General features: G+C 41.4%; 3 protein-coding genes across 9 annotated transcripts; 2 read left to right on the top strand and 1 right to left on the bottom strand.

The window, feature by feature from the left end:
* Window positions 1–819: 819 nt before the first annotated feature.
* Window positions 820–10,553, bottom strand: LOC115736008 (pentatricopeptide repeat-containing protein MRL1, chloroplastic). 7 transcript variants are annotated; one of them, XM_030667516.2, is made up of 19 exons: window positions 10,134–10,553; window positions 8,777–9,452; window positions 8,395–8,623; window positions 8,204–8,267; window positions 7,953–8,097; window positions 7,710–7,825; window positions 7,374–7,502; window positions 7,040–7,213; window positions 6,760–6,924; window positions 6,371–6,511; window positions 6,036–6,135; window positions 5,585–5,693; window positions 5,399–5,490; window positions 4,411–4,501; window positions 3,776–4,007; window positions 3,588–3,680; window positions 2,766–2,814; window positions 2,029–2,122; window positions 820–1,555 (listed from the first exon to the last, which is right to left on the bottom strand). In XM_030667516.2, the coding sequence occupies exons 1-19, from the start codon at window positions 10,446–10,448 to the stop codon at window positions 1,321–1,323; spliced, it is 3,249 nt and encodes a 1,082-aa protein (XP_030523376.1). In that variant the 5' UTR covers window positions 10,449–10,553; the 3' UTR covers window positions 820–1,320. The 7 variants fall into 7 exon arrangements, 5 of the variants coding, with proteins under 5 accessions (XP_030523376.1, XP_030523378.1, XP_030523377.1 ...); XM_030667518.2 differs by having other exon boundaries at window positions 8,873–9,452; window positions 10,134–10,552; XM_030667517.2 differs by having other exon boundaries at window positions 8,395–8,626; window positions 8,873–9,452; window positions 10,134–10,552.
* Window positions 10,554–11,950: 1,397 nt separating this feature from the next.
* On the top strand, window positions 11,951–14,197 carry LOC115736014 (putative HVA22-like protein g). The gene is made up of 7 exons (XM_048272446.1): window positions 11,951–12,066; window positions 12,384–12,467; window positions 12,598–12,696; window positions 12,788–12,844; window positions 12,954–13,017; window positions 13,131–13,340; window positions 13,794–14,197. Exons 2-7 carry the CDS (start codon window positions 12,439–12,441, stop codon window positions 14,130–14,132), a joined length of 798 nt encoding a protein of 265 aa, XP_048128403.1. The 5' UTR covers window positions 11,951–12,066; window positions 12,384–12,438; the 3' UTR covers window positions 14,133–14,197.
* Window positions 14,198–15,156: 959 nt separating this feature from the next.
* Window positions 15,157–19,384, top strand: LOC115736010. Its single transcript, XM_030667520.2, has 5 exons — window positions 15,157–15,615; window positions 17,726–18,022; window positions 18,319–18,537; window positions 18,649–18,777; window positions 19,003–19,384. The coding sequence occupies exons 1-5, from the start codon at window positions 15,373–15,375 to the stop codon at window positions 19,207–19,209; spliced, it is 1,095 nt and encodes a 364-aa protein (XP_030523380.1). The 5' UTR covers window positions 15,157–15,372; the 3' UTR covers window positions 19,210–19,384.
* The last annotated feature ends 1,518 nt before the right edge of the window (window positions 19,385–20,902 follow it).

Genomic DNA, 20,902 nt, shown 5'->3' on the forward strand with positions numbered 1-20,902 from the left:
TCATCTGCCATCCGTGATTGACTCATGTTAGGCAAGTTCTCAAATTGCAGCCTCTCAGCACGGGGAAATCGATCAGAAGTTCCGAAATGCCATGTGGCAGCTTACGTTGGCGAGATGCAAAGAAGGCCGTTGCTGCTCCTTGCAGAAGAAGAGTCTGGGTCCGAGCATCGAACGGGCGGCCTCCTTCCTATTGTCCAAACGCGAAATGACCAGAGGCAGATGGCACCTTACATTATTCCCCCGAAAGCAAAAGAAGCTACCAATATATGCCAACACACCAAACATCTAGTCCTTGCAAGACATGCGCGGGCGGGTTCAGCAATTATAAAGTGTAAATTTTGGTATTGTGATTAAATGGCGAAACATGATAAGAGATTAAACGGGGCGGCTCGCGTGCTTCTAACCAAGACATGGGGCACCGACAAGATCCAAGTTCAAGTTACCGGTATCAGGACAAGCACTCTTGATCGACCGTTGATGCCAATTACAGATTTTATGATTGATGTTCTACTTTTCTCATACTTTAGGAAGCTACTGTCGACCAGAGGCCAGTGACGGTATCAGACAAAATTTACCTCACGCAACGTGACATGGTGCGAGGAAGAATGCTAAAAGTATGCCAGCTAATGCAGGCGTTGTATTACAATAAGTATACGCTTGACTCCAACCATCTTCCTCCAGAAATTTTGATCTATATCCGTATCACAACAAATGGATTATATGGGATAACACCCGTGTATAGGATGGTGCTACGTTCAAATTTCAGCAATTTCAGTTTCAGAATTCGGCTGGAAACTGTCTCTGTTGATGCATCATCCAGAAAAGAAGCTGCAACTATGCAGAAAATATATTACTCAGTGGTAAACAAGTTCTTACAAAAGAACACCGGAAAAACAGATCCAAGTCAGTGTGGCTCTTTCTACCAAGCTATTTCAAGCACTCTCATACAAATTTACTGGAAGGAACCTAGAACAGTAGTCGTCATGACTTCTTGATGCGGTTAAGATAAAATCTGCATTGGCAAATCTGTGCAAAGCCAATGCACATTCATAGTCTTGCACAAAACAGGTCAAGCATGTCATTTCCTTGGATAAAACTTCGCTTTTGCAGTCTACCCAAGAGGACAGTACAAGGAGGCCTGATTCAATTCATTTATCTTGAGGCCACATCCCGTAGTCCACAAGGAAGATCTCCAGCATTTCCCAACAGGATTCCACATGCTTCTCTACTTGTATCTCTGAGCATCAGTGTACATTCACAAACTGTGCATAACTTTCACTTTTCAATTTTTCCTGTTTTTCCCATTAGTGTGACCTTTCTCTACTCCAAAGAGAGATCCTCAGTTCTGATGTTCCGCCGCTGATGTTTGATCCCACTGCCAAGCCATAGCTGAGACAAACCGAACTCTCCTGGTTTTCCACTAAAAGGAGAAGAAAGCTTTGGCCGCAACCATCTTCTCAAGGCAAGCCCACTTACCCTGACTTTCCCATATGATTCGTTTCCCTGGTAAGGTAGGCCAAGCCGCCTTAACAATGCTGCAACTGCCTGGCTCAACCTGTTCAGAGACACGCTCGCTATTGAAGTTCCATCTCAGTTACTCAATCCAGCAGATTGTCCTTATTTTTCTAACAGCATGTACTAGGTTGGGACTACCTCAAAACTTTATCATCACGACATTTTAAAAAAAAAATCATAAAACGTAAAATAGAGATAGCAAGAAAAAGGCAGTTACTAGTTTTTAATTACTGGTGTATGTTAAGCTTTTTCAGTTCTATATTTTAAACGAATCAAGTTGACAGAAAATACAAAGGATTTGGAAGCGAGCTCATATTGACTACTCACAAAATATGTGAATATGGCATCAAAATTCGACCAAAAAAATCTAGATATTGCTGTGTGCTAGGTCTTTCAACATGAACTTTAGCTCAGTCAGGAGCTAATACTTAATCTAACCATATCTACTTTCCATGATAATAAACTTCACATCTCCCACTAGTCCCTTGTAAATCAGACACAGGTACACCTCACCTTCCTGCAACATGGAGTGTTTTCACTCCACGAGAAGCTTCCATCTGAGCTTTCTCAACAGGCAATAAGATGGTTAAATTGGGCAACTTTGCACCTGTGGATAGTTCAGAGGCAACAGAATCATCCAAAAGCAATTCAATTATGAGTCTATTCAACTCACAAGCTATCTCCTAAAATCTTCATACCCCTTCGACCCAAAAAAAAAAACTTCATACTCCACACCCAGTTAATTTCATGCAGACAATAGCTCTAAAAGATATTTGTAAAACAAAGTGCACATCAAGTGAAAATGGTGATAAACAACCAAAATCCAAATGTCTGAACATGAAGAGAGAGAGAGAGAGAGACAGACAGACAGACAGACAGACTGACCCACCGACAAGACCATGCACAGGATGTTTGTCCAAGGAAATATCACACTATGTTTTAAATGGGTGTTTTTCTTTTCCTAGTGGAAATCACTGATCTAAACAAACAGCAAGTTCCAATAGCATGCTTCGTATACAGGAGTTTCCCAAAGGAAGATCTATTAGATCACGCAAATCAAATGTTGTCATCCCCTGCCCGACCATTGGCACTACAATTGACTTCCTTAGCATATTTTACTAGCACAACTTTATATGAAGGAGGACAAACATTTACCTCTTACGTAATCAGATCTTTCATTCAATGAGAAACTCGTGACAAATTCAACATTAGGGATAAAAAGGACGGAAAAATGAAACAAATATATTTACCAGCAGCAAGTCGGTATTTGAGGCCTTTTAAGACTGTCAAGATGTACACCTAACAAAATTTTACAGAGTCAGTGACAATATGATGAAGCTTCACAACATGCATGGTGGTAATAGAATAGTGCTCCTTGCAATATTTTTTTGGGTTGAACAAGTGATACTGTTTCATACATTGTACCGAAGAGACATGGTTAAGACTGAAAGTTTACTTGAAAGAACAAATTCGAAAATAAAAAACCTGACCGCTGTTGGCTAAGAGGATGAGACTATGGCAAAATGAAAAAGGAGAAATTCACACAATAATTTACAAATACTGTAAATTCTACACAGTAAACTATGAGTACCTTATTTTCTTTCTTCTTTTCATTTTGCCAGAAAATAAATGGATATTTAGCATTGGAAAGCACCAAAAGGACCCCGATGTGTAAACAATCTTTCCATTCTTTTTTTTCGTTAAACTCAGAAAACTAGATGCACATAAGAAAATGCTCATCGACAATGTCAGGAGCATGAAGTTCCAAGTCTCCCTAAAATTAACCTCATAAGGGTTAGGTTAGACTTACTCACCAATGCAGGGTTCCATCAATTTGTTTTTTCTCATGTACACCCATTAGAGTCATTCAAAAATGCCACAAAAATGTATGATTGCAAGTTCAAAGTGGCACATGAGCTGAATGTAGATCACCTCCAACGGGTGGAAGTTATCTTAAGAAGATATTATTGCAAGATTGAAAGTCTTTTCGGAGGGTAGACCGTTGAAATGCTGAATAGCAGTTCAAACATATCAAATGCACCATTAGGTATGCACAGCATAGCAAAACGCACCTCAGCTGTATGAATCTGCAATGTCTTCACATCGACGACGAGAGGACTTTGCTTAAAAGATACGCATGGAACGACTTCAAGTGAGGCGGCTTCCTATTTGAAAATTTGAAAACTTAAGACTATTCTGCTGCACTTTGATTGTAAATGACCCACTCAATAAATGAGGCAAATGCTAAACAGTTATTCACCTCCAGTAAGGAAAATGCACGAGGGTCATATTCTGCAAATCCTTCAACTAGAGAGCAAAGATTGGAGTATTTTGACGTGTCAGCGCTTACTCCCAAATTTTCAATTATTTTACTTTTTAAGGAAACATCAAAAGGCAATTGCAAGCAACCCAATACTTCTGAAACAACTTCGATGGTAGGAATGAGACCAGCTGAAATACTTTCACGGTAGACTGCCAAGGCCATTGAGGTCCTGGCACCAAAATAAGCAAAATGAGTCAATTTACTGAGTAATAATTTCCAGCAAAAGATCTCCAATACTTATGGTGACCAATTTGGGAAACTTTTAAAGGCAAGCACGAAGTCAAAGTACTAGAAAAGGTAGGACTCTTTGCGGCTTATTGCATCCATCCAAAGGACCTGGTCAAAATGAATATGCAACTGCTCTATCGAGTACATAAGTATGTTTCCCATAGCGGAAAAGTTAAAATAACAGTGTTTCCGGTGCAGCATATTTATCTCTGCTCACAAGAGAATGGAGAGGAATCCAACTTACAGGTTGTTAGGATAAGTTATGTCATATTGGTAGTTTTCTTCCATAGGAAAAGGAGTATGTCTAGAATAAGAATAATACAGCATCAGAACGAGTAACATACCATCTATTGTCAACTTGTGGCCATCCCGAGTTAAGAGATAAAACATTCTCCCCGAGTGTGCATGCCTTCACATATCTCCGACGACACATTCCTTCAAGGAGTTCAGACTAGAAAACTCGTGAGTTTGTCATAGTCACTTTAAATCACATTCTAAACAGATGATCTAGAAAGCTTTCCTAATGTAGGATACAATCAGAGTTAGATGAGCATGCAGAAACTATCAGAATGATGAGACATAAGGGTGCAATCTCCTAACTTCAACCTTTCTATTATTCAATAATCACATTATCCCCCCAGCTATGCAAATTGCTTTTATGTGTCTCTTGCAGAAAAATCAAAAACATATTAGTCTGCCTTTACTGGACAGATATATTCAAAGAAGCTACATAAATTAACCAAAAGGTGAAACAGCTTTTAGGTGCCACATGTAGTTCCTGGCACTGAAACCCCATCCATCGACCCTCCAAAAAGTAAACACATAAATGCATAAAACGAACCCCCAAGACCCTTTTGGCATCGAGACATCACGGAAATGTCTAATTTCAGTTCATATGTGGATGGGCAATTTGTCACAGGTTTCAAAGGTCAGCTTAAAAGTACATATGGCAGACTTTATTAGCAAATCAACAGGAAGATGACCTAGAATCATGGATAAAGGTTACTGCTTTAATCGACTACATAGCTGAAAGGTCATGATGGCATTTACTTCATCAATGTACCAAAACCTCACAAAATAGCGACACAAACCATACTCCAAATTCAGGCTTTGTATTCAGGATATATACCAATCTTGGAACATCCATCACCAAAATGATTCTACTCATCAGTGTTGTCCCTTAACTGGAATGTTGTCGAGGAAAGTAGCTTTCATCATACGGAACATATAATTTCAAATATGGAAATTAGACAAGAAAACACTAGCAACAGTAAGGAAAAGACATGTCAGAGGCACTCAATGCTTGTGACTAATCAAATTTATCACACTTACCAATCATGCATCTACACATTGTAATGTTAGGAGCAACCCCGTCCTTTTTAGCTTGTGAAAAGAGCACAATGCCAATTTCAGTGTCATCCTTTCTGCAAAGAAAATAAAAAGACTGCAATTTGGAGAAAAATAATGTGAAGAATATTGTTAAAACAAAGTCTATCTTGTAAGCGCCAAATTACTTACCTTTCGCTTGCCACTAGGAGTATTGAGTATGTGATGGTGTTAGGGCATAATCCTAGCCTCTTCATATCATAGAATATCTCCATTGCTTTTGGAAGCTGATCCCCTTCGCCTGTAGTAAAAAAGCTGTCCCATTGCAGTTTCGGTATCTCAAACAAAATAGAAATGGATCTACGTTCAGGGTAGCCGGTATTCTCATTGCAGAACAAGTCCGGCATTCTTCTTTTCTTGAATAGAAAAGACATAATGGCATGTGAGCTCTATTCTATGGTAGGAACTACATTTAGAATATTTTCCCTTACACTGCTATAGTGCACATTTTACTAAAATGACAAGCTAGTAGAAAGAATTAAGCTGATCCTCTTCCCTCAATCACTTAAATACTAGGTCAAAGTTTCACAAATAGTGAACCATGGGTCCATTAAATTAGAGAAATAAACTAATTTAAACTCACATAAAGCGGTGATTAAAGCATTCATTGTTGAAATTGTCGGCTTTATCCTGATAGACTTCATATCCTCATATAGCTCTAAAGCCTTCCCCCAGCTTTTGCCCTGAGACATTATACAAAATTCTTCAGAAGCCCAATTTTCCAATCATCACAAAGATAATTGACAGAAAGACCACTCATGACTGTTGTGGTGAGGAATTCTACATAGGGACTGTCAAAACCTAAGAGGACAGCCGTAATCCTCAAGGGTACTTTGTCAATCAATGAAGACAAGTTATAAACTAGTTTCATTCCGCAATGTAACTTGTCACAAATTTCAGAACCAGAGAAAGTCGTACATTACAACAAGCGCCCATCAAAGAACTGTATGATACAATTCCAAGACGCATGCCACAAGCCCTTGCTTCTTCGAGGACATCAAATGCAGCATCAACCCTCCCAGCATGCCCTGCAACGTCTATTAATGCACTGAGAAAAATCTGCACACGAGGAGACAAGAAGACAGAATAAGCTACTTCCATGAGTGGCTCTTGGTAAAAGGCTGAAGATAGAAATCAAATGGCATAATCAATGAATCTCCCTTTCCATAATTAAGTGCAACTAGAGAAAGCAGGAAAATAATACAAATGCATTCTCTGGAAGAAAATCGAGACTAATCACTCAAGATTCCCTTTCTTACCTAGACTCGATAACCAGGTTAAATGTTTTCAAATACGATTAACAATACCTCATCAGGAACCACGCCTTTCTTTTTCATGTCACTGTACACGTCCAGAGCAAATTCCCAATCACCGGTCTGGCTGCAACTATTAATAGCAATAGTGTAAACATCTGGAGTACCCATGATCTTATACTCATCCATCATTTTGTATACTTCTTTCACCCGGTCAACCTAACAGTAAGTATTCACATTATTATCAATTGCAAAATTCATATTATCCCATAATAAATTTCTAAAAGCAAGATAACGAATGAAACCATAATTGACAAACAAACAGTTGGCCTACCTGACCTGCATTTGAACATGCCTTTATCAGTGCACCTACAGTGATGTGATCAGGGTCTATCGGATGTGTCTCAGTCCTCATCTCTGCTAAGACATCGAAAGCACGATCCACAGCTCCCGCTTGTCCACAAGCAGTAATCAGTGCATTAAATACCACTCGATCTGGCTTCACGTTCTACTGCACATAGAATACAGTCACTACCATACTCCACAAAAAAAAAAAAAAATTGTTGAAAGAAAAGCAGGTTTAGATCTCACAATCTGTCCAGAGACCCAAAAAAATGGAAAATAAAAGATCACAGCAAAGGGAGGAAAAACAGTTTAAATCATCATACCTTAGACCTTAGAATACCATAGGCACCGAAGGCCTTAGCAACTTGTCCAGCTTTGGCACAACCATCGATAAGAGCCCCATAAGTATGAACATTTGGTTCAATCCCAGAGTTAACCATCTCGTGGAACACCTACAACCACATGCCGAGGTCAAAAACCATAAAACTTCATAAATTAGGCACCCAACAAATTTAGTTTGATATAGACGAAAAACATTTAAATAACATATCAGCAGGTGTTCCAAAGTCAACAGAAAAAACAAATGATAAGTATCATGCAAGGAGGCCCCCTCTAGAGAGCAAGCGAAAACTCCAGTAAATCTAAAGAAGTGGGCATACTTCAAACATTCTGTCAACTTTCCCGCACTTAGCACAAGTCGATATAAGAGTAGTATAAAGTTTGCAGTCAGCTTTGAGTCCAGCCTCTTCGACTAATTGTAGAACTCGGAAAGCACCTAGATGTATAATAAAAAGACCGGGTTATAAAATGCTAACTAGAGTTAAGGGGAACAAAAAGACAAGATACTTTTGGACAATGCGAGATACATATATACTCAAGGTTCAAGAAAGAAATCAACTAACCCTCTGAATCCAGAGAATTTGCACACACAGACATCAGCATGTTAAATGTACTCAAGGTCGGGTTAGAAATCAACTTGGTAAAGCGGAAGGCTTCGTCAACAGCCTTGCGACCTTTGCACACGTCATAAAACCTTGCATGATATATCTGAAAGTAAAAGAAACTTAATGAATAAATCCACAGAAGAAGATTGCAACAAGAAGCTAGAAAGATTATAAACTAGGCACCGAGTACCAGAATCCTCACAACCAACCTTGTCCATATCAAGGGTACCCAACTTTTCCATGTCCTCAAGCAAGTGTACGCAGTCAGTTATACTGTCAAGAATCACTTATGAATGAGATCAAAGTGCTCAACTAGTCACAAATCCTATTAGAACATTATCAGTGAAAATCATATCTAATCAAAGCAAAAGTTTTCTCAATTAAGAAAATTAGAAACTACCTGCCCTGTTTCAGTAAATGATTATAAGAACTTAAATGCTTAGGGAGATGGCGTCTTTTGTTGACATGCATGCCATTTAGGTGAGGCAATGCAGGTAGCTCCATGGACTTGTTTGGTTGGAAGTTTTTAACTTCCTTGCTTCTCGATAATTCTCTGTCATCCACAATGCCTTTTCTCTTGCCTGAAGATGCTCCATTATAACATGAAAAAGGTACTGTACCTTCAGCATCTTCTCCAAAAATGTAATAATCATTTCAGATAATTCTTATGTGATGCAAAGAAAACTAAAATATATATATAAACAAAAAAAAAAAGATGGCATAAAATGGCCTCAGTGGTTTAAGAGGAATATTAACAACTAGTAGCTTTAAGAAGGCACGACCAGTGGTGATGATAGAATCTTGCAAGGACAGTTTCTCTTCTCTGGATATCATGTGCCTTGACAATGAAGAAAGCCCATTTACATCGAGAACAGTGCCTTGTGAAGCCGCTGGTCTTCCTGGCAAATTCAAGCTGCTTTGTTTTCCCATTTCCGACTGCCTTGGCTCGTAAAATGTATACAGCTCCATTCTTGCAGAATCCATGAAAAAGCTTTTGTAGCTGGTAGGTTCATGCTCCCTGGATTCTATTTGATCATTCTGTTCAACTGCTTCATGCACATCACAACCATGATTAGGAGCAGTAACCAATGAGTCCACCACTAGTTCAGGCAATTCTGCATCACCGTGTTCATCCATTTTATCTTCTTGTGATAGCAATTCTACGAACCCACCAGCAAGAATAAGAGGTTGCAGTGCCTTTGACTCAGGAAGCACAGCTGAATGAGAGCAATCTTCAAATTTCCTTTCACTGGAGAATACTACATTTCCATTAGAGGAAAAAATTTTGGATGGGGGAGACTTTAAACTTGTCTCAGGAATCTCTTCACTAGCTAAAGTAGATTCTGTAGAATTCAGCTGCTGTTCTTCCTCTAGGATAAATCTTTCTTCTAGTTTTTCTTGTGGTAGACCTTCAATCTTTCCACATTTCTCACCACCAATATATCTTTCACCGGTAACCTGACACCCAATGAAATGACTAAAGATGGGTTAGTTGAATGTCTGCCTAGGAACAGCGAAGCAAAGTGTGAAGAACCAAAAACATAAAAAAACACATACACGCAGCCCACCTTCACTAATCATGTCACTGTCATAACATGATAATGCGACCAAATGTGCATGAATGAACCCATAAAACCATGCCCGATGAGAAAATCAAGCGAGCTTATATGTCTCATTTGCTTTAGCGCGCATGATATTTACAAATCAAAGAGAAAGCACCATCAGCTTTAATCCAAGGAACAGGCCAAAATGTCTAAAATACTAGGTGCACCAGTAGGTATTCTAAAACTGATTTACGAGATTGATATACAGTTTAATCTGGTATCAGTATCACTTAGTAGGCAATTAGTCCATCCAATTTAGCACATTCTCACCATTTAAAAAACATCCAAACTACTTCATGAGGACAATTCTCCATATTCTTCAGTAGAATGCAACTTCCATGGGAATGCCATCATATTAAGTGCGACACCACACCAATCAATTCAGAGGATCAAAATTAAATCAACCGCCTCATTTTAAAATCTACCGTCGTCCTCGAGAATCTACCGTGTAAATCAGAACAAGCACGTCTGTCGACGATCGCAGCAGAATTACTTGAAAACTCGAGAACAATGCACAAAGATGCAGAACACTGACCCGCTTGTCGCTCTTTTTCCTGGCGTAGTGATGGAAGAAGAAGAAAGAAACGGCAGAGACGGTGAGGACGGCGATCACGACGACCACCGCGTGCGAAGTCCCGGAAGCTCTGACGACGAACGGATGAGAGCGGAATCGCAACAGCCTCAGGCATCTTTTCCTCGAGCGGATGGAACCGGGAGGCCGTAGATTATGGGAGCTCCCGAGAAACCGCGCCCTGATGAAGCTGAGCTTCGCGGGAGAGAGGCAGTGGGACGGGGAAGCGCATGGCGTAAGGATCAGCGTCTGTGGCTTCGTGGTGAAGCTCGCTTCCATGGAGTTTTGAGCTTTGAAGTCGCAGTTGCAGAGAGACAGAAAGAGAGAGTGAGAGAGGGAGGGAAAGGATAAAAGGTGAGGAGGAGTGGAGGTTAAGAGATGACGAGCGAAACGATGTGCGCTATTTATTGGTTGGCTTGGCTCCCTCCCTCCCCTCCTCGAGAAAATATTGGTTTTGACGATCTGTTGCTGACGTGGCGTTTTCATGATGACGTGGCCTTCCCGTTGTCCAATTATTGATTTCCCGGCTTATCCGCTTTTGCGCGATTAGAAATGTCTCAACTTTTTATGTACCTCTATTTTTCCAAAAGATCCAATACATCTCTAAGTTCTACCAATTTCTCCTATTTACCAAAAGACCGTGCTCTTTCCAAAAAAATGTCCATAACCGTAAAAACCAAACCACCTAAGTTCCAAGCGACGTGCCATAATAATTGTGTTTGCAATGAAGGACAATTTGGCCACTTTAATAAGGGATTTTGCTTGAATATAGGTGAATGATATTTATGGATAATAGAGATATGCAAGTGTTAATTGAGTGAGAAGTGAGATATATTTCTTTTGCGTTGTCATATAATTATAATTAACAGATTGTGTAACCTTTCCTAGCCATGCATGTTGACAACATTGATTTAAGGATAATTGTCCAAAAAGTCCTAAACTTACTGTTTGGTGCCCAATTCAATTGTAGACCTTTCAATTTCGCCAATTTAGTCCTAAATTTTATTATTTGCATAATTGGCCAAAAAGGACTATATTGACAAATATTCAAGAGGTTTAAGACTAAATTGTCTCAATTGAAAGGTTCATGACCGAATTGACAAATCGTCAAAAGATTTATGACTAAATTGGTACAATTGAAAGGTTTAAGACTTAATTGGCCTCCGTACAATATGTTTAGGACTTTTTGGACAATTTTCCTGTTGATTTATGTAGCAGGAGAATCACCAATATGCATAATAATCTAAATTAACTTAATTTACATAACTTGCGTGCCAACGTCAAATATCGTATATCCATTTGAAATCAAGACACCAAATCATTCGTTCAAGTTAAAAGAAGTTTTGACTAAGAGTTCATCCAAGCACCCGAAGTATTATGAAGAAAGTCCGAGTTGAGACTTTCAAGTAGAGATTCGGAGATTCTTGCAGAATGAATTCAAATTGATCGAGCTAGTCATAAATTCGTTTCGGTGAGGCTCTGATTATATTTTGAACGTGTCTTGAACCCAACTTGATTGCGTAAGTAGAATCAATAAATCCCGACTCATTCACGCACGAGATAACTCGAAAGCTGCCTCAAAAAAAAAAAAAAAAAAAAGACTCCAAGTTATCTCTTGAAAAAAAAAATAAAAGAAACGATAATCATATGGAAGAGGCCTTTGGGCCGAACAAACCAAGACAAGAGTCACCTATGACTTATGAGCCCAAACAGGTCGCGAAGGCAAAACCGCCTTGTCGTTCATCAACGAGGCGCGTCGCGCGGCGTTTCGTGCGACGTGTGCCGGTTCGTGGCCCTTTTTCATGAACGTTTCGCGCCATTCTGACGGACCAGCTTCACAAGAAAGTCGCTTCCATCGTCCTCGCCTGCGCATCTCGTTTGCTTGTTTTGTCATGTGTGAGTAGTTTTCCCTCGTGTTCCTCAGTCTCAGACAGCTTTCAGATTTCTGACCAAGCAAAGTGGGAAAGATACTCCTTTTGATGCAATGTCGTGCGCTTTAACTTCTTGATCAGTTTCGCCCGCTTAAGATCAAGTAGACAAGTTCGTTTTGCTTTATTTTGCACGACCGCACAAGTCGTCGTTTCGGTACGATGATGATTCGAGATGGTCGAGTTGTCCGTCTCGAGTGTCTCCACTGTTTTATGTTTGAAAGTGCATATTGTGATTAGTGTTAAGGCTCTTAGCTTGTTTATGTTTCTTTGCTTGGTTTTAGGTTTGACAAAGAGAAACCAACAGAGCAGGATCATCTTCTATCTAAGTGTACGGAACCATGGGATCTTTTCTTTCAAGGGCTCTGCTGTATGTAACCATAAACCAAATATGATCTCTCCCATGTCGTTCCAATTGATGCTTTGGGTTCGTCAATGTCTCTGATTTCTTTTCTAGTGATGAATTTCGCTCATGTCGGAATTCTATTCTGCCAGTGCGGGATGGTATTTGGTTACGCTTATCCCGCTTACAACTGTTTTAAAACCATTGAGAACAACGAACCGGAGGCCCAACAACTTCTCTTTCGGTGCCAATACTGGTCGGGGTTTATACTTCTCGGTCCTCATACAATTCAATGATATTGTTGGAAATAAGACTTGAATGCGTTCTCTTCCAATCATTTTTCACAGGATTTTAGTAGCTTTTCTTTCGGTCTGCGAGAGACTTGGTGATGCATTCATATCATGGTATAGTTTCAATTCAACACAGTAGAAGAATTAACTTCAATAACTTGGAGTAAGAGATTTTCTTGCTATCCTTGCCTTGATATCTTTTGATTCTTGCTTTTTCTTGAAGGTTACCATTGTACGGCGAAGCGAAGTTCGCTTTCTTCGTCTATTTATGGCATCCCCAGACAAAGGTATGCACCGAGGATTTATGTCTACTTCATGTCTCATCCAACGCAGAATTTGAGAACTTCTTTTCGAGTTCATGATCTTTTTGCCCCCCTTCAATCGTATTTGAAATTTCCGGGGCACACAGTACGTCTACTGCTACTTCTTTCGGCCATACTTGGCCATCCATGAGAAGGTCATCGACCGTCACTTGCTGGAACCGAAGGTGATGGCGGGGGATTCGGCGGTTTCGATGTGGCAAAAGGCAATGAGCTACGGTCGGATAAGGCTCTTCGAGTTTCTGCAGGATGCTAATTCTCCATCGAAGTCGCTCGCGTGCCCCAATCAGGTATTTTATGAATTAGCTAGACTTTTTGAGGGAATTTGATTTCTCGATCAATTTGATCGCTACATCACAAGTTGCTCTGTCAAGCTAGCGTAGCGGAACTAGAACGGGGGAAATGAAACAGTTCGAGTGGATCAAGTACACACTGCAATTGTATGGAACAGTTTTAAGCGGATTGAGTACACACTAGACAGAAAACTATTGTAGCCATAGTTTTGCACTGTCGTCCGTGAAAGTTATTGCTTAGGATTGTCGGCAACTTATGGACCTTTCCTTGGTGGGAAGTTTGTACTTCGGTTTTTTCAAGACCTGTGAACGGTCAAAATGTAACTTAGGGCACGCACTGCACTCGTCTCATAATTTTCCCTGTTTTACCATACTAATGAAGTCGAAGAATTATGTAATTTGTCCGAGAAAACAAGCATTTTTCACGCTACCTCGTGCCGCAACGCGCAGGTATATCTCGAAGCAGACATCGATCAAGCTAACCAAGAGACAGAAGCAGACGCATCGGCCAAAACTCCGTCATCACGGCCCGCGGGAAGCGGCAGCGGAGAACCGGGCGCGGGTCAACTCGTCGCCGGTTCTTCTGGGGAAGCCAGACCAAGCCCGCCGGACGCGGTGGTGTCAAACGGCTCATGCTCAGGAAACAGCAAATCGAATCCACCTCAACTTGAAGACGCTGCACGGCGGACACCGAATAAGGAGAAGGATCCCAAATGGAGACCGTTTGATCTTGTTATTAATCGCCTGAAACGGCGAAGAGCAGCAACTCATAGGAGGAGTTGTACATAGTCAGCACGACATGTTATCGTTTTCCTTTTCTCTTGTTTGCTGGTTGATCTGAATCCTAGATAAAGACTAGAGGCATTTTGACAGAGAAATCTTTATTTACATTGGAGATTCCACGTGTCGTACTTTTAAGAGAACCGTAATCGTAATCGCATTCTTTCGAACTCCTAAAGTCAAACGTTTTACCGGGGCAGGAGCCACGTGGCCGAAGAGCCAAAGAGTACGGGTCGTGATGTAACACGACGGGATATGAGTCGTGCAAGGTGAGGGCCGACCATTGGGGCGCCGGGTCTCCCATCTCTTTCTTCGCTTCACACAACCCTCCAAACCGTCCCACGTGTCCGGGCCACACGTTTGATTAGTGGCCCTATTCGATTCGAAGTTCCCAACGTTCTCTCCCCTCGAAAGTTCCCTTTGGGTTTTTTCGGTTCCTAACTCTTTCGTCTTTATTTTATTTTTGTTTTTGGGGTTTCCTATCTTTTCCTCGCTAATGAGATTCCCATAAGCTTTCTTCCCCTTCAATGGGACCGATTAGACCGACCAATTAGATTAAGATGGATTGATCAAGTTTCAAGCATCCGAATTTGATACCCATGTCACGTAATTTATCCAAATTCCATGGTATATTCTTTTCTTTCTTGATATTTTTTTAGCTTCCCCTATATTCTTCTCATTAGAAACTAAAACATGTTATGAATAGAGTCATAAAATAATGTAATAAACGGAAATCGCAAAAAAGAATAGCTTTTTGACTTATATTTCTACTATTAATTTATGAGTTTAAGTTTTTGAGTTGTACATTCCAACTTAGCAAGTAAATTTGACATTTCTTTTTGCACGAGCATTCTATGAAAGCCAATCGGAGATAAAACCCGAACCAACCAAGCCATTGACAATTCTACCGTCATTTTCTATCTTTGTCCTTCCTAATCTTTGGGTAAACGTCAACTAGTCTCTCTCTCTCTCTCTCTCTCTCTCTCTCTCTCTCTCTCTCTCTTCTCAGCTTCTCCTTATTTAAAGAGCAGGTAGCATCTTCGCTAGCCCCCCTCCATCCTCTCTTCTCAGAACAAGCCCGTGACAGCATTCAACTGATCCATCCCCTCGAACCGAGACTCGCAGCTCAGTTCATCCGATCACCACGCGCGAGCCGGAAAAGCTCACGAGAGGCTCAAAAAGGGGCAGAAAAAGGCGAACGCCTCACGAGCGCAAGTTCACAGGAAAAGCTTTTGAGGCCACCACCCCAATGGAAAGGCAGAGGCAGAGCGGGAGCAGTGGGGAGGTTCTGGATGGCTCCAACATAATGAAGTTGGTTGGGAACGAGGAGGTGTTCGCGCACTTCGTGGATCATAAGTTTGAGCAGCTGGACCGCGACCACGACGGCCAACTCTCGGTCAAGGAGCTCGAGCCTGCCGTCGCCGACATCGGTGCCGCCCTCGGCTTGCCTGCTCAGGGATCTTCCCCCGATTCCGATCACATTTACTCCGAGGTCAGAGACGGTCGCACTCTTCTCTTCTGCACTCATTTTCGCTCATGCATAACCACTTCTGTCACACAAGCCTTAGAGCCTTAGACCAGTCCTATAAAAGGAACCCTCCATCGTCATCATACTCTAGGAGTTTCACAGTAGAATTGGTATATATAATTCATAATCCGTATAAAAAATTTTCTCTTAAATCATTCGAGAGGTTGTCAGAGTGATAAGATCGATTGTAAGTTCGAGGATTAGGACCTTGCGTATGTAATTTGTGGTTATCGGTGCTTAGCTAATCTGCTTGGATCCGGTTTTGGGCGATTCAGTAAAAAGTCATATGAATTTATCTATGAATTGCCCAGATAATCGTCATGAAAATATATCGGTGGAAATTTTTTAGTTTTGAGGCACCTGCTGAGTGCTGATCATGGGCGCGGCGGATGGCCGGTGCAGAGGAAGATGTGATCCTTTTATGAAGCGCAGAGGAGATAAGCATTAAGCATTGAGATAAAGTCACGCATGCTTTGACTCTGCAGCTTGTACTGGGGAGATTAATAAATGCCGACCAGTCCCTTTGTCTCTTCTAATAAGCGAAGAGATCAGCTGATGATGATGAAGTTCAATTATGATCTTGTCGTTGTCCTATCCTGCCACGAAAACAAATTGGTTTGTCTCATCTCTAAGGTCACCCTCCTGCCCTAGTTGTCACCTGTGCAAGCCTGGGACGAAACGAAAGAGTCTCGGACGAGTCCTTCGCAATGTGAATGCTGCTACATTCATATTTCTCAAAAGGGTGACGTGTACTTGCCTTTATTTTTTTTGGGTGATTCTTGGAAAAGGGAAATTTGTTAAAAGGATTTCGTTAACAAGTGCACCGAAATATTTGTTCCTCGTAATATAACATAATTAAATATGAAAACATTTTTTGGGTCGGAAAATTGTAATTGTTTTAATCGTTACTCAAGTGCAATAGGTAATTACCAACCAAATCTTTGTTGACAATTTCGTTGGAATCACGTAGTTCGTAAGTAAGTGGGTCGGGGAGAGATCCAGGCCCCAGCCTATGAGTTACATTTGTCGGTGCGGTGGGTCTAAAAACTTTCGGAGTTGGGAGGGCTTTTCCCGTTGTCCTTTCTTTTTGACTTTTCAGTCTCTCGGTCTCTCTCTAGCTTTCTCCAGGAATCTAGTGACGAACGTTGTAGAAAGTAGTTGGGCGCTCGAACGGTCATTACATCCTACGAGCGAGTTCGATCATCATCCTGAATATGTGCTGCGCATGATAGATTGATATGATTGTGTCCAAAGCCAATGTGGTGGTGGTGGGGGTGGGGACAACGGGAACGAAGCAATTTCGCCAAGAAAGATAGCTTCGTGATGTAATGCGGTCTGAGCTGCGGAGCAACGTGTGCTTGTAGTGAAAACAGGAGAATAAAGACAAATTCGTGCGTCTTTTTCAGCGTACCTGCAACTGTTAGGCGCATGACAAATGTGGGGAGAGTGGGTGGGCATCTTTTTCATCGCGAAGCGAGACGATCTTGCTAGGTTTGCTAACCATTGCAGGCCACGTGTTTGGCTTTGCTGTCTCTCCCTGGAAGTAGTGAGGATGATGCGGAGAGATGAAGAAAGAGAGAATCAGAAACTAAAAAGACAGGACGACAATTCGGGTCGGGCCAAAATAAAGAACGTTAGGAATGACGCGAGTGGACGACAGACAATTGAATAAATCTTGGGTAGGTCTAAATGACTCTACACATCTCAAGAAGGAGAAAGAAGTGTCAAGAAGGGAGAAGGAGAAAGAAGTGTCGAGAAGGGAAAAGGAGAGGGAAGATCATGGAGCTCTTTGGCAACAAATTTAACATCACATGGCAAAAGAACCTTGCCATGCCTAAACATGAAGATGAAAAGACATATATGCGTTGTGAATTGGGAGAACTAATGAATCTTGTAAAGAAAAGCAAGCTGTACTTAACATGGCAGCATAACCAAAAAGGGAAAGAAAATGTGGACATGACATATGTCATGGGCAGTGGTAGAAAATCTACTTATCTTTTGATTCCTGCTTCTGTTAAGGCTAGTCGACTGGAAAGGAGATCCATTGCTCAGCTTTGTTTGGCTGCTGTTACAGGTTTTGAATGAGTTCACCCATGGAAAGCAAGAGAAAGTGAGCAAGACTGAGTTTAAGGAGGTGCTATCAGATATCCTGTTGGGCATGGCTGCTGGCTTGAAGAGAGACCCTATTGTTATCCTCCGCATCGACGGGGAGGACCTTCAGGAGTTCGTCAACAGCCCGAGTTTCGAGTCAGAAATGGTCTCTATATACTCGCAGATAGAAGTGCCCGAAGGATCGGTTCGAGATTACATTGTCAAGGCCCTGGAGAAATTGACAGTTGAACAAGGGATGCCCCCATGTTCCGACTCTTGGGTAATTGATTTTCTTTTCTGATTTTCTCTACCTCCCATGTTCTCTTTCATACTTCTTATTTTCCTGTGAACTGCAGCCAAGTAAGAAACTGAAGTGGCAAACTTTTCTTTTCCTACACAAACATAATAGTTTGCGCACTAGAAATACCTTTAAAAACATCCTAGACTGATGAGAACTTAATGTGCAAAGAAAATACGGTAAATGTAGTCATCCCGTGAGATATTAGTCGCTTCTAGCAGTTGAAATCCTCCTTCTGCTATGGTGCAATCTTCTTCTTATAGTGATTTTTTGTGTAGGTCGTGAGCAACATTGTGGAACCAGCTTTGCAGTCTGGAGCAGATGGTAATTTAGACAATCCCGTCTCTGAGGAGACATTCCTGGCAGAATTCAAGAAAGTAGCAGAGAGGGTGGCTCAACGTCTTAAGGAGCAGCCTGTGATCGTCGCTCACAGCGAGAATATCTTCGATGGAAGTGGAATCAAGAGACTGTTGTCCAATAAATTCGAATTTGACAAGGTATCTTATTTCTTCAAACGTGCTACTATATATACATTTCTTCCCTTCCCTTTCTGGTGAAATAAACATCGAGCAGAAACCAGCATACCTTAAAAATTTCTGCTTTTGCAGTCGTTAAATGCAGCCCTAGAGAATGTGCCAAAGGATAAACATGGGAAGATCGCAAAGGAGTACCTGCGTGTGGCATTAGATACATTGGCCCCGTCAGCTGGACTACCTCCATTCAGGGCAGTTGATCAGGTTCGTGATCCTTCCCGCTAATTCTGAATTTAAAAATGTCGGTTCAGTTGCATGCGCTGGCAGATCCACCATTGCAAAACCAACAACAATATCAAGATAAACCCTGGTCGCAAGTTATCTAGCAACAATAAAAGACCGCTTGGCCTTTGCCGATGATAGATTCCAATTCCACAATGCCTGAGTTTGTAAGTACTAAAACCAAATTGACCATCGATGATGCCGCAGATGGACACTATCATAAATGAAGCATTCAAGATGATGGACGCCGACGATGGGAAGATTGTGAAGGAGGAAGAATTCAAGAAGATACTGACGGAGATACTGGGAAGCATCATGCTGCAACTGGAGGGCAATCCCGTCTCGGTCTCATCGAATTCGGTCGTGCACGAGCCTCTGGATTCTTCTTCATCACTTCTGCAGGCGTCTTCCTAGTTTGTCGGGTCTCTCTTATTTATATATAGATGAACAAAAAGGGGATCAAAGTGGAAATGAAGCAGCATGATGCTATTAAGTTATTACCCGTGTGTCGACGTAAATAATGTACTCTCTGGTCTGTATTATTTTGCGAATGAAGTTCTTGTCTAGTAAAGAAGACGCTCTTGTCCGGGAAAACATCAGCTTTTTTTTTTTTCTCTCGCTTGCTTCAAGAATCAACCCCAGAGGAGGAGAAACTGGAGAAGATCGTGCAACTTGCGTCGGTGCTCAGGTTCAAATCATGATTCGGATGTGTCGTTTTCAGACCCATCGATGCGTTCCCCCTCAAGTTGCTACCCTCCGTAATCTGCATGCAATCAAACTCACTCTCTCTCTCTCTCTCTCTCGCAACGGATTAGCTTCAAACAGCTTCGAAACCAGAAGCTGCACGATCACTGTCGAGTGACGACGAAAACCCAAAACATTGGAGGTTTCGGTTTGGTCCCAGACGAGAAAACCCTAGCCCAAAGGACGATTATTGCGCATGGCTGTAGGCGGGTCCTTTGGTGCCGACACAGATGACGCCATTGCTAACGCAGTCGAGCTAGTAACAGGAACAGCGATGTTGAGCGGAAGACAAAGAGGAAAATTTTCAATTAGCCCCCTACACTGATAGTGAATTGTCAAAATTAACACCTGAACCTCGTTTTGTTTTCCGAATAGCCCCGATTGTCGACAGAACTGTGTCAACTAACCCCAAATCCCGTTCTACACTCATGAAAAAAGGTCAAACTTTTTGTTCCGGTCGCCAAAGAGCGCACGTCTGCGTATTTTGAGTACCAAATACAAGAGCATGAGAAACTTTTGGTGCACCGGATCAAACTAGATTTCAAGATCGCAAATGTTTTACAATTTCTAGTCTTACATTCACCCGGATGGGAAAATCACTAAAAAGATCCTAAATAGATTGTATTCGTACCAATTCAATCATCAACATTTTAATTTTTTTAATTTAATCCTAAACATTTTGATAACTTGCCAATTGAGTCATTTAGATCAATTTTGGCATAATATTACTAATGTTGATGCACATCATCCTATGTGGCACCATTGGTACTGACGTGGAAAATTATTATAATATCTCCATTTGAATTTTTTTTTTTTTCTTTGTTTTTTTTTTTCGACGACCCTTGCCGGCCACAAGACTTCGCCCGGATCGACCGAGGGCTTCGCACCCTCGCCCATGGCAGCCGAGGCGGTGATGGGCTCGCCCAAGGCCTTTGCGGGCGAAGCAACCCTCACCCGGTCTAGGCGAGGCAATCTCGGCTGGCGAGGGTTGCTAGTGACCCTTGCCTGCACAGAAGGAACAAAAAGGAAATTGAAAAATTGCAAGAATTGTCCATGTGAACACTAGCAGTGCCTCGTAAGACCACTGTAGTCCATATCGGCGAAATTCTAGCCGAAATTGATCGGAATGTCGCAATTGTCAAAAGATTCAAAGCCAAACTTAACAAATTTGAAGTTTCTCTAAATTGGCATTAGAGCAATATATTTAGTACTTTTTTGGTAATTTGTCTAACCCCGAACCTATTGTACTAACATTCCCATCTCTTAATCTCTGCATCAGTAGGGCCGCATATCTATTGGCCATGGCCAATAATACCCGGTTCACGAAATTATATGAACTGACTATATCAAAGGGCCTCTGCCT

This window comes from Rhodamnia argentea, chromosome 11, assembly GCF_020921035.1.
Source record: "Rhodamnia argentea isolate NSW1041297 chromosome 11, ASM2092103v1, whole genome shotgun sequence".
NCBI classification, from domain to species: Eukaryota; Viridiplantae; Streptophyta; class Magnoliopsida; order Myrtales; family Myrtaceae; genus Rhodamnia; species Rhodamnia argentea.

What these genes read in the sequence shown, in the direction of transcription:
- LOC115736014 (XM_048272446.1), top strand. Translation starts at nt 12,439, where the DNA reads ATGGGATCTTTTCTTTCAAGGGCTCTGCT. An exon ending in CTCTTTCGGTGCCAATACTG is followed by an intron (nt 12,697 to 12,787) that starts GTCGGGGTTTAT and finishes CATTTTTCACAG; the next exon opens with GATTTTAGTAGCTTTTCTTT. An exon ending in CGCTCGCGTGCCCCAATCAG is followed by an intron (nt 13,341 to 13,793) that starts GTATTTTATGAA and finishes CGCAACGCGCAG; the next exon opens with GTATATCTCGAAGCAGACAT.
- LOC115736010 (XM_030667520.2), top strand. Translation starts at nt 15,373, where the DNA reads ATGGAAAGGCAGAGGCAGAGCGGGAGCAGTGGGGAGGTTCTGGATGGC. An exon ending in CCGATCACATTTACTCCGAG is followed by an intron (nt 15,616 to 17,725) that starts GTCAGAGACGGT and finishes CTGCTGTTACAG; the next exon opens with GTTTTGAATGAGTTCACCCA. An exon ending in ATAAATTCGAATTTGACAAG is followed by an intron (nt 18,538 to 18,648) that starts GTATCTTATTTC and finishes CTGCTTTTGCAG; the next exon opens with TCGTTAAATGCAGCCCTAGA.
- LOC115736008 (XM_030667514.2), bottom strand. Translation starts at nt 10,448, where the DNA reads ATGGAAGCGAGCTTCACCACGAAGCCACAGACGCTGATCCTTACGCCA. An exon ending in CATTTACTGAAACAGGGCAG is followed by an intron (nt 8,268 to 8,394) that starts GTAGTTTCTAAT and finishes GATTCTTGACAG; the next exon opens with TATAACTGACTGCGTACACT. An exon ending in TGCAGATTCATACAGCTGAG is followed by an intron (nt 2,815 to 3,587) that starts GTGCGTTTTGCT and finishes AAATTTTGTTAG; the next exon opens with GTGTACATCTTGACAGTCTT.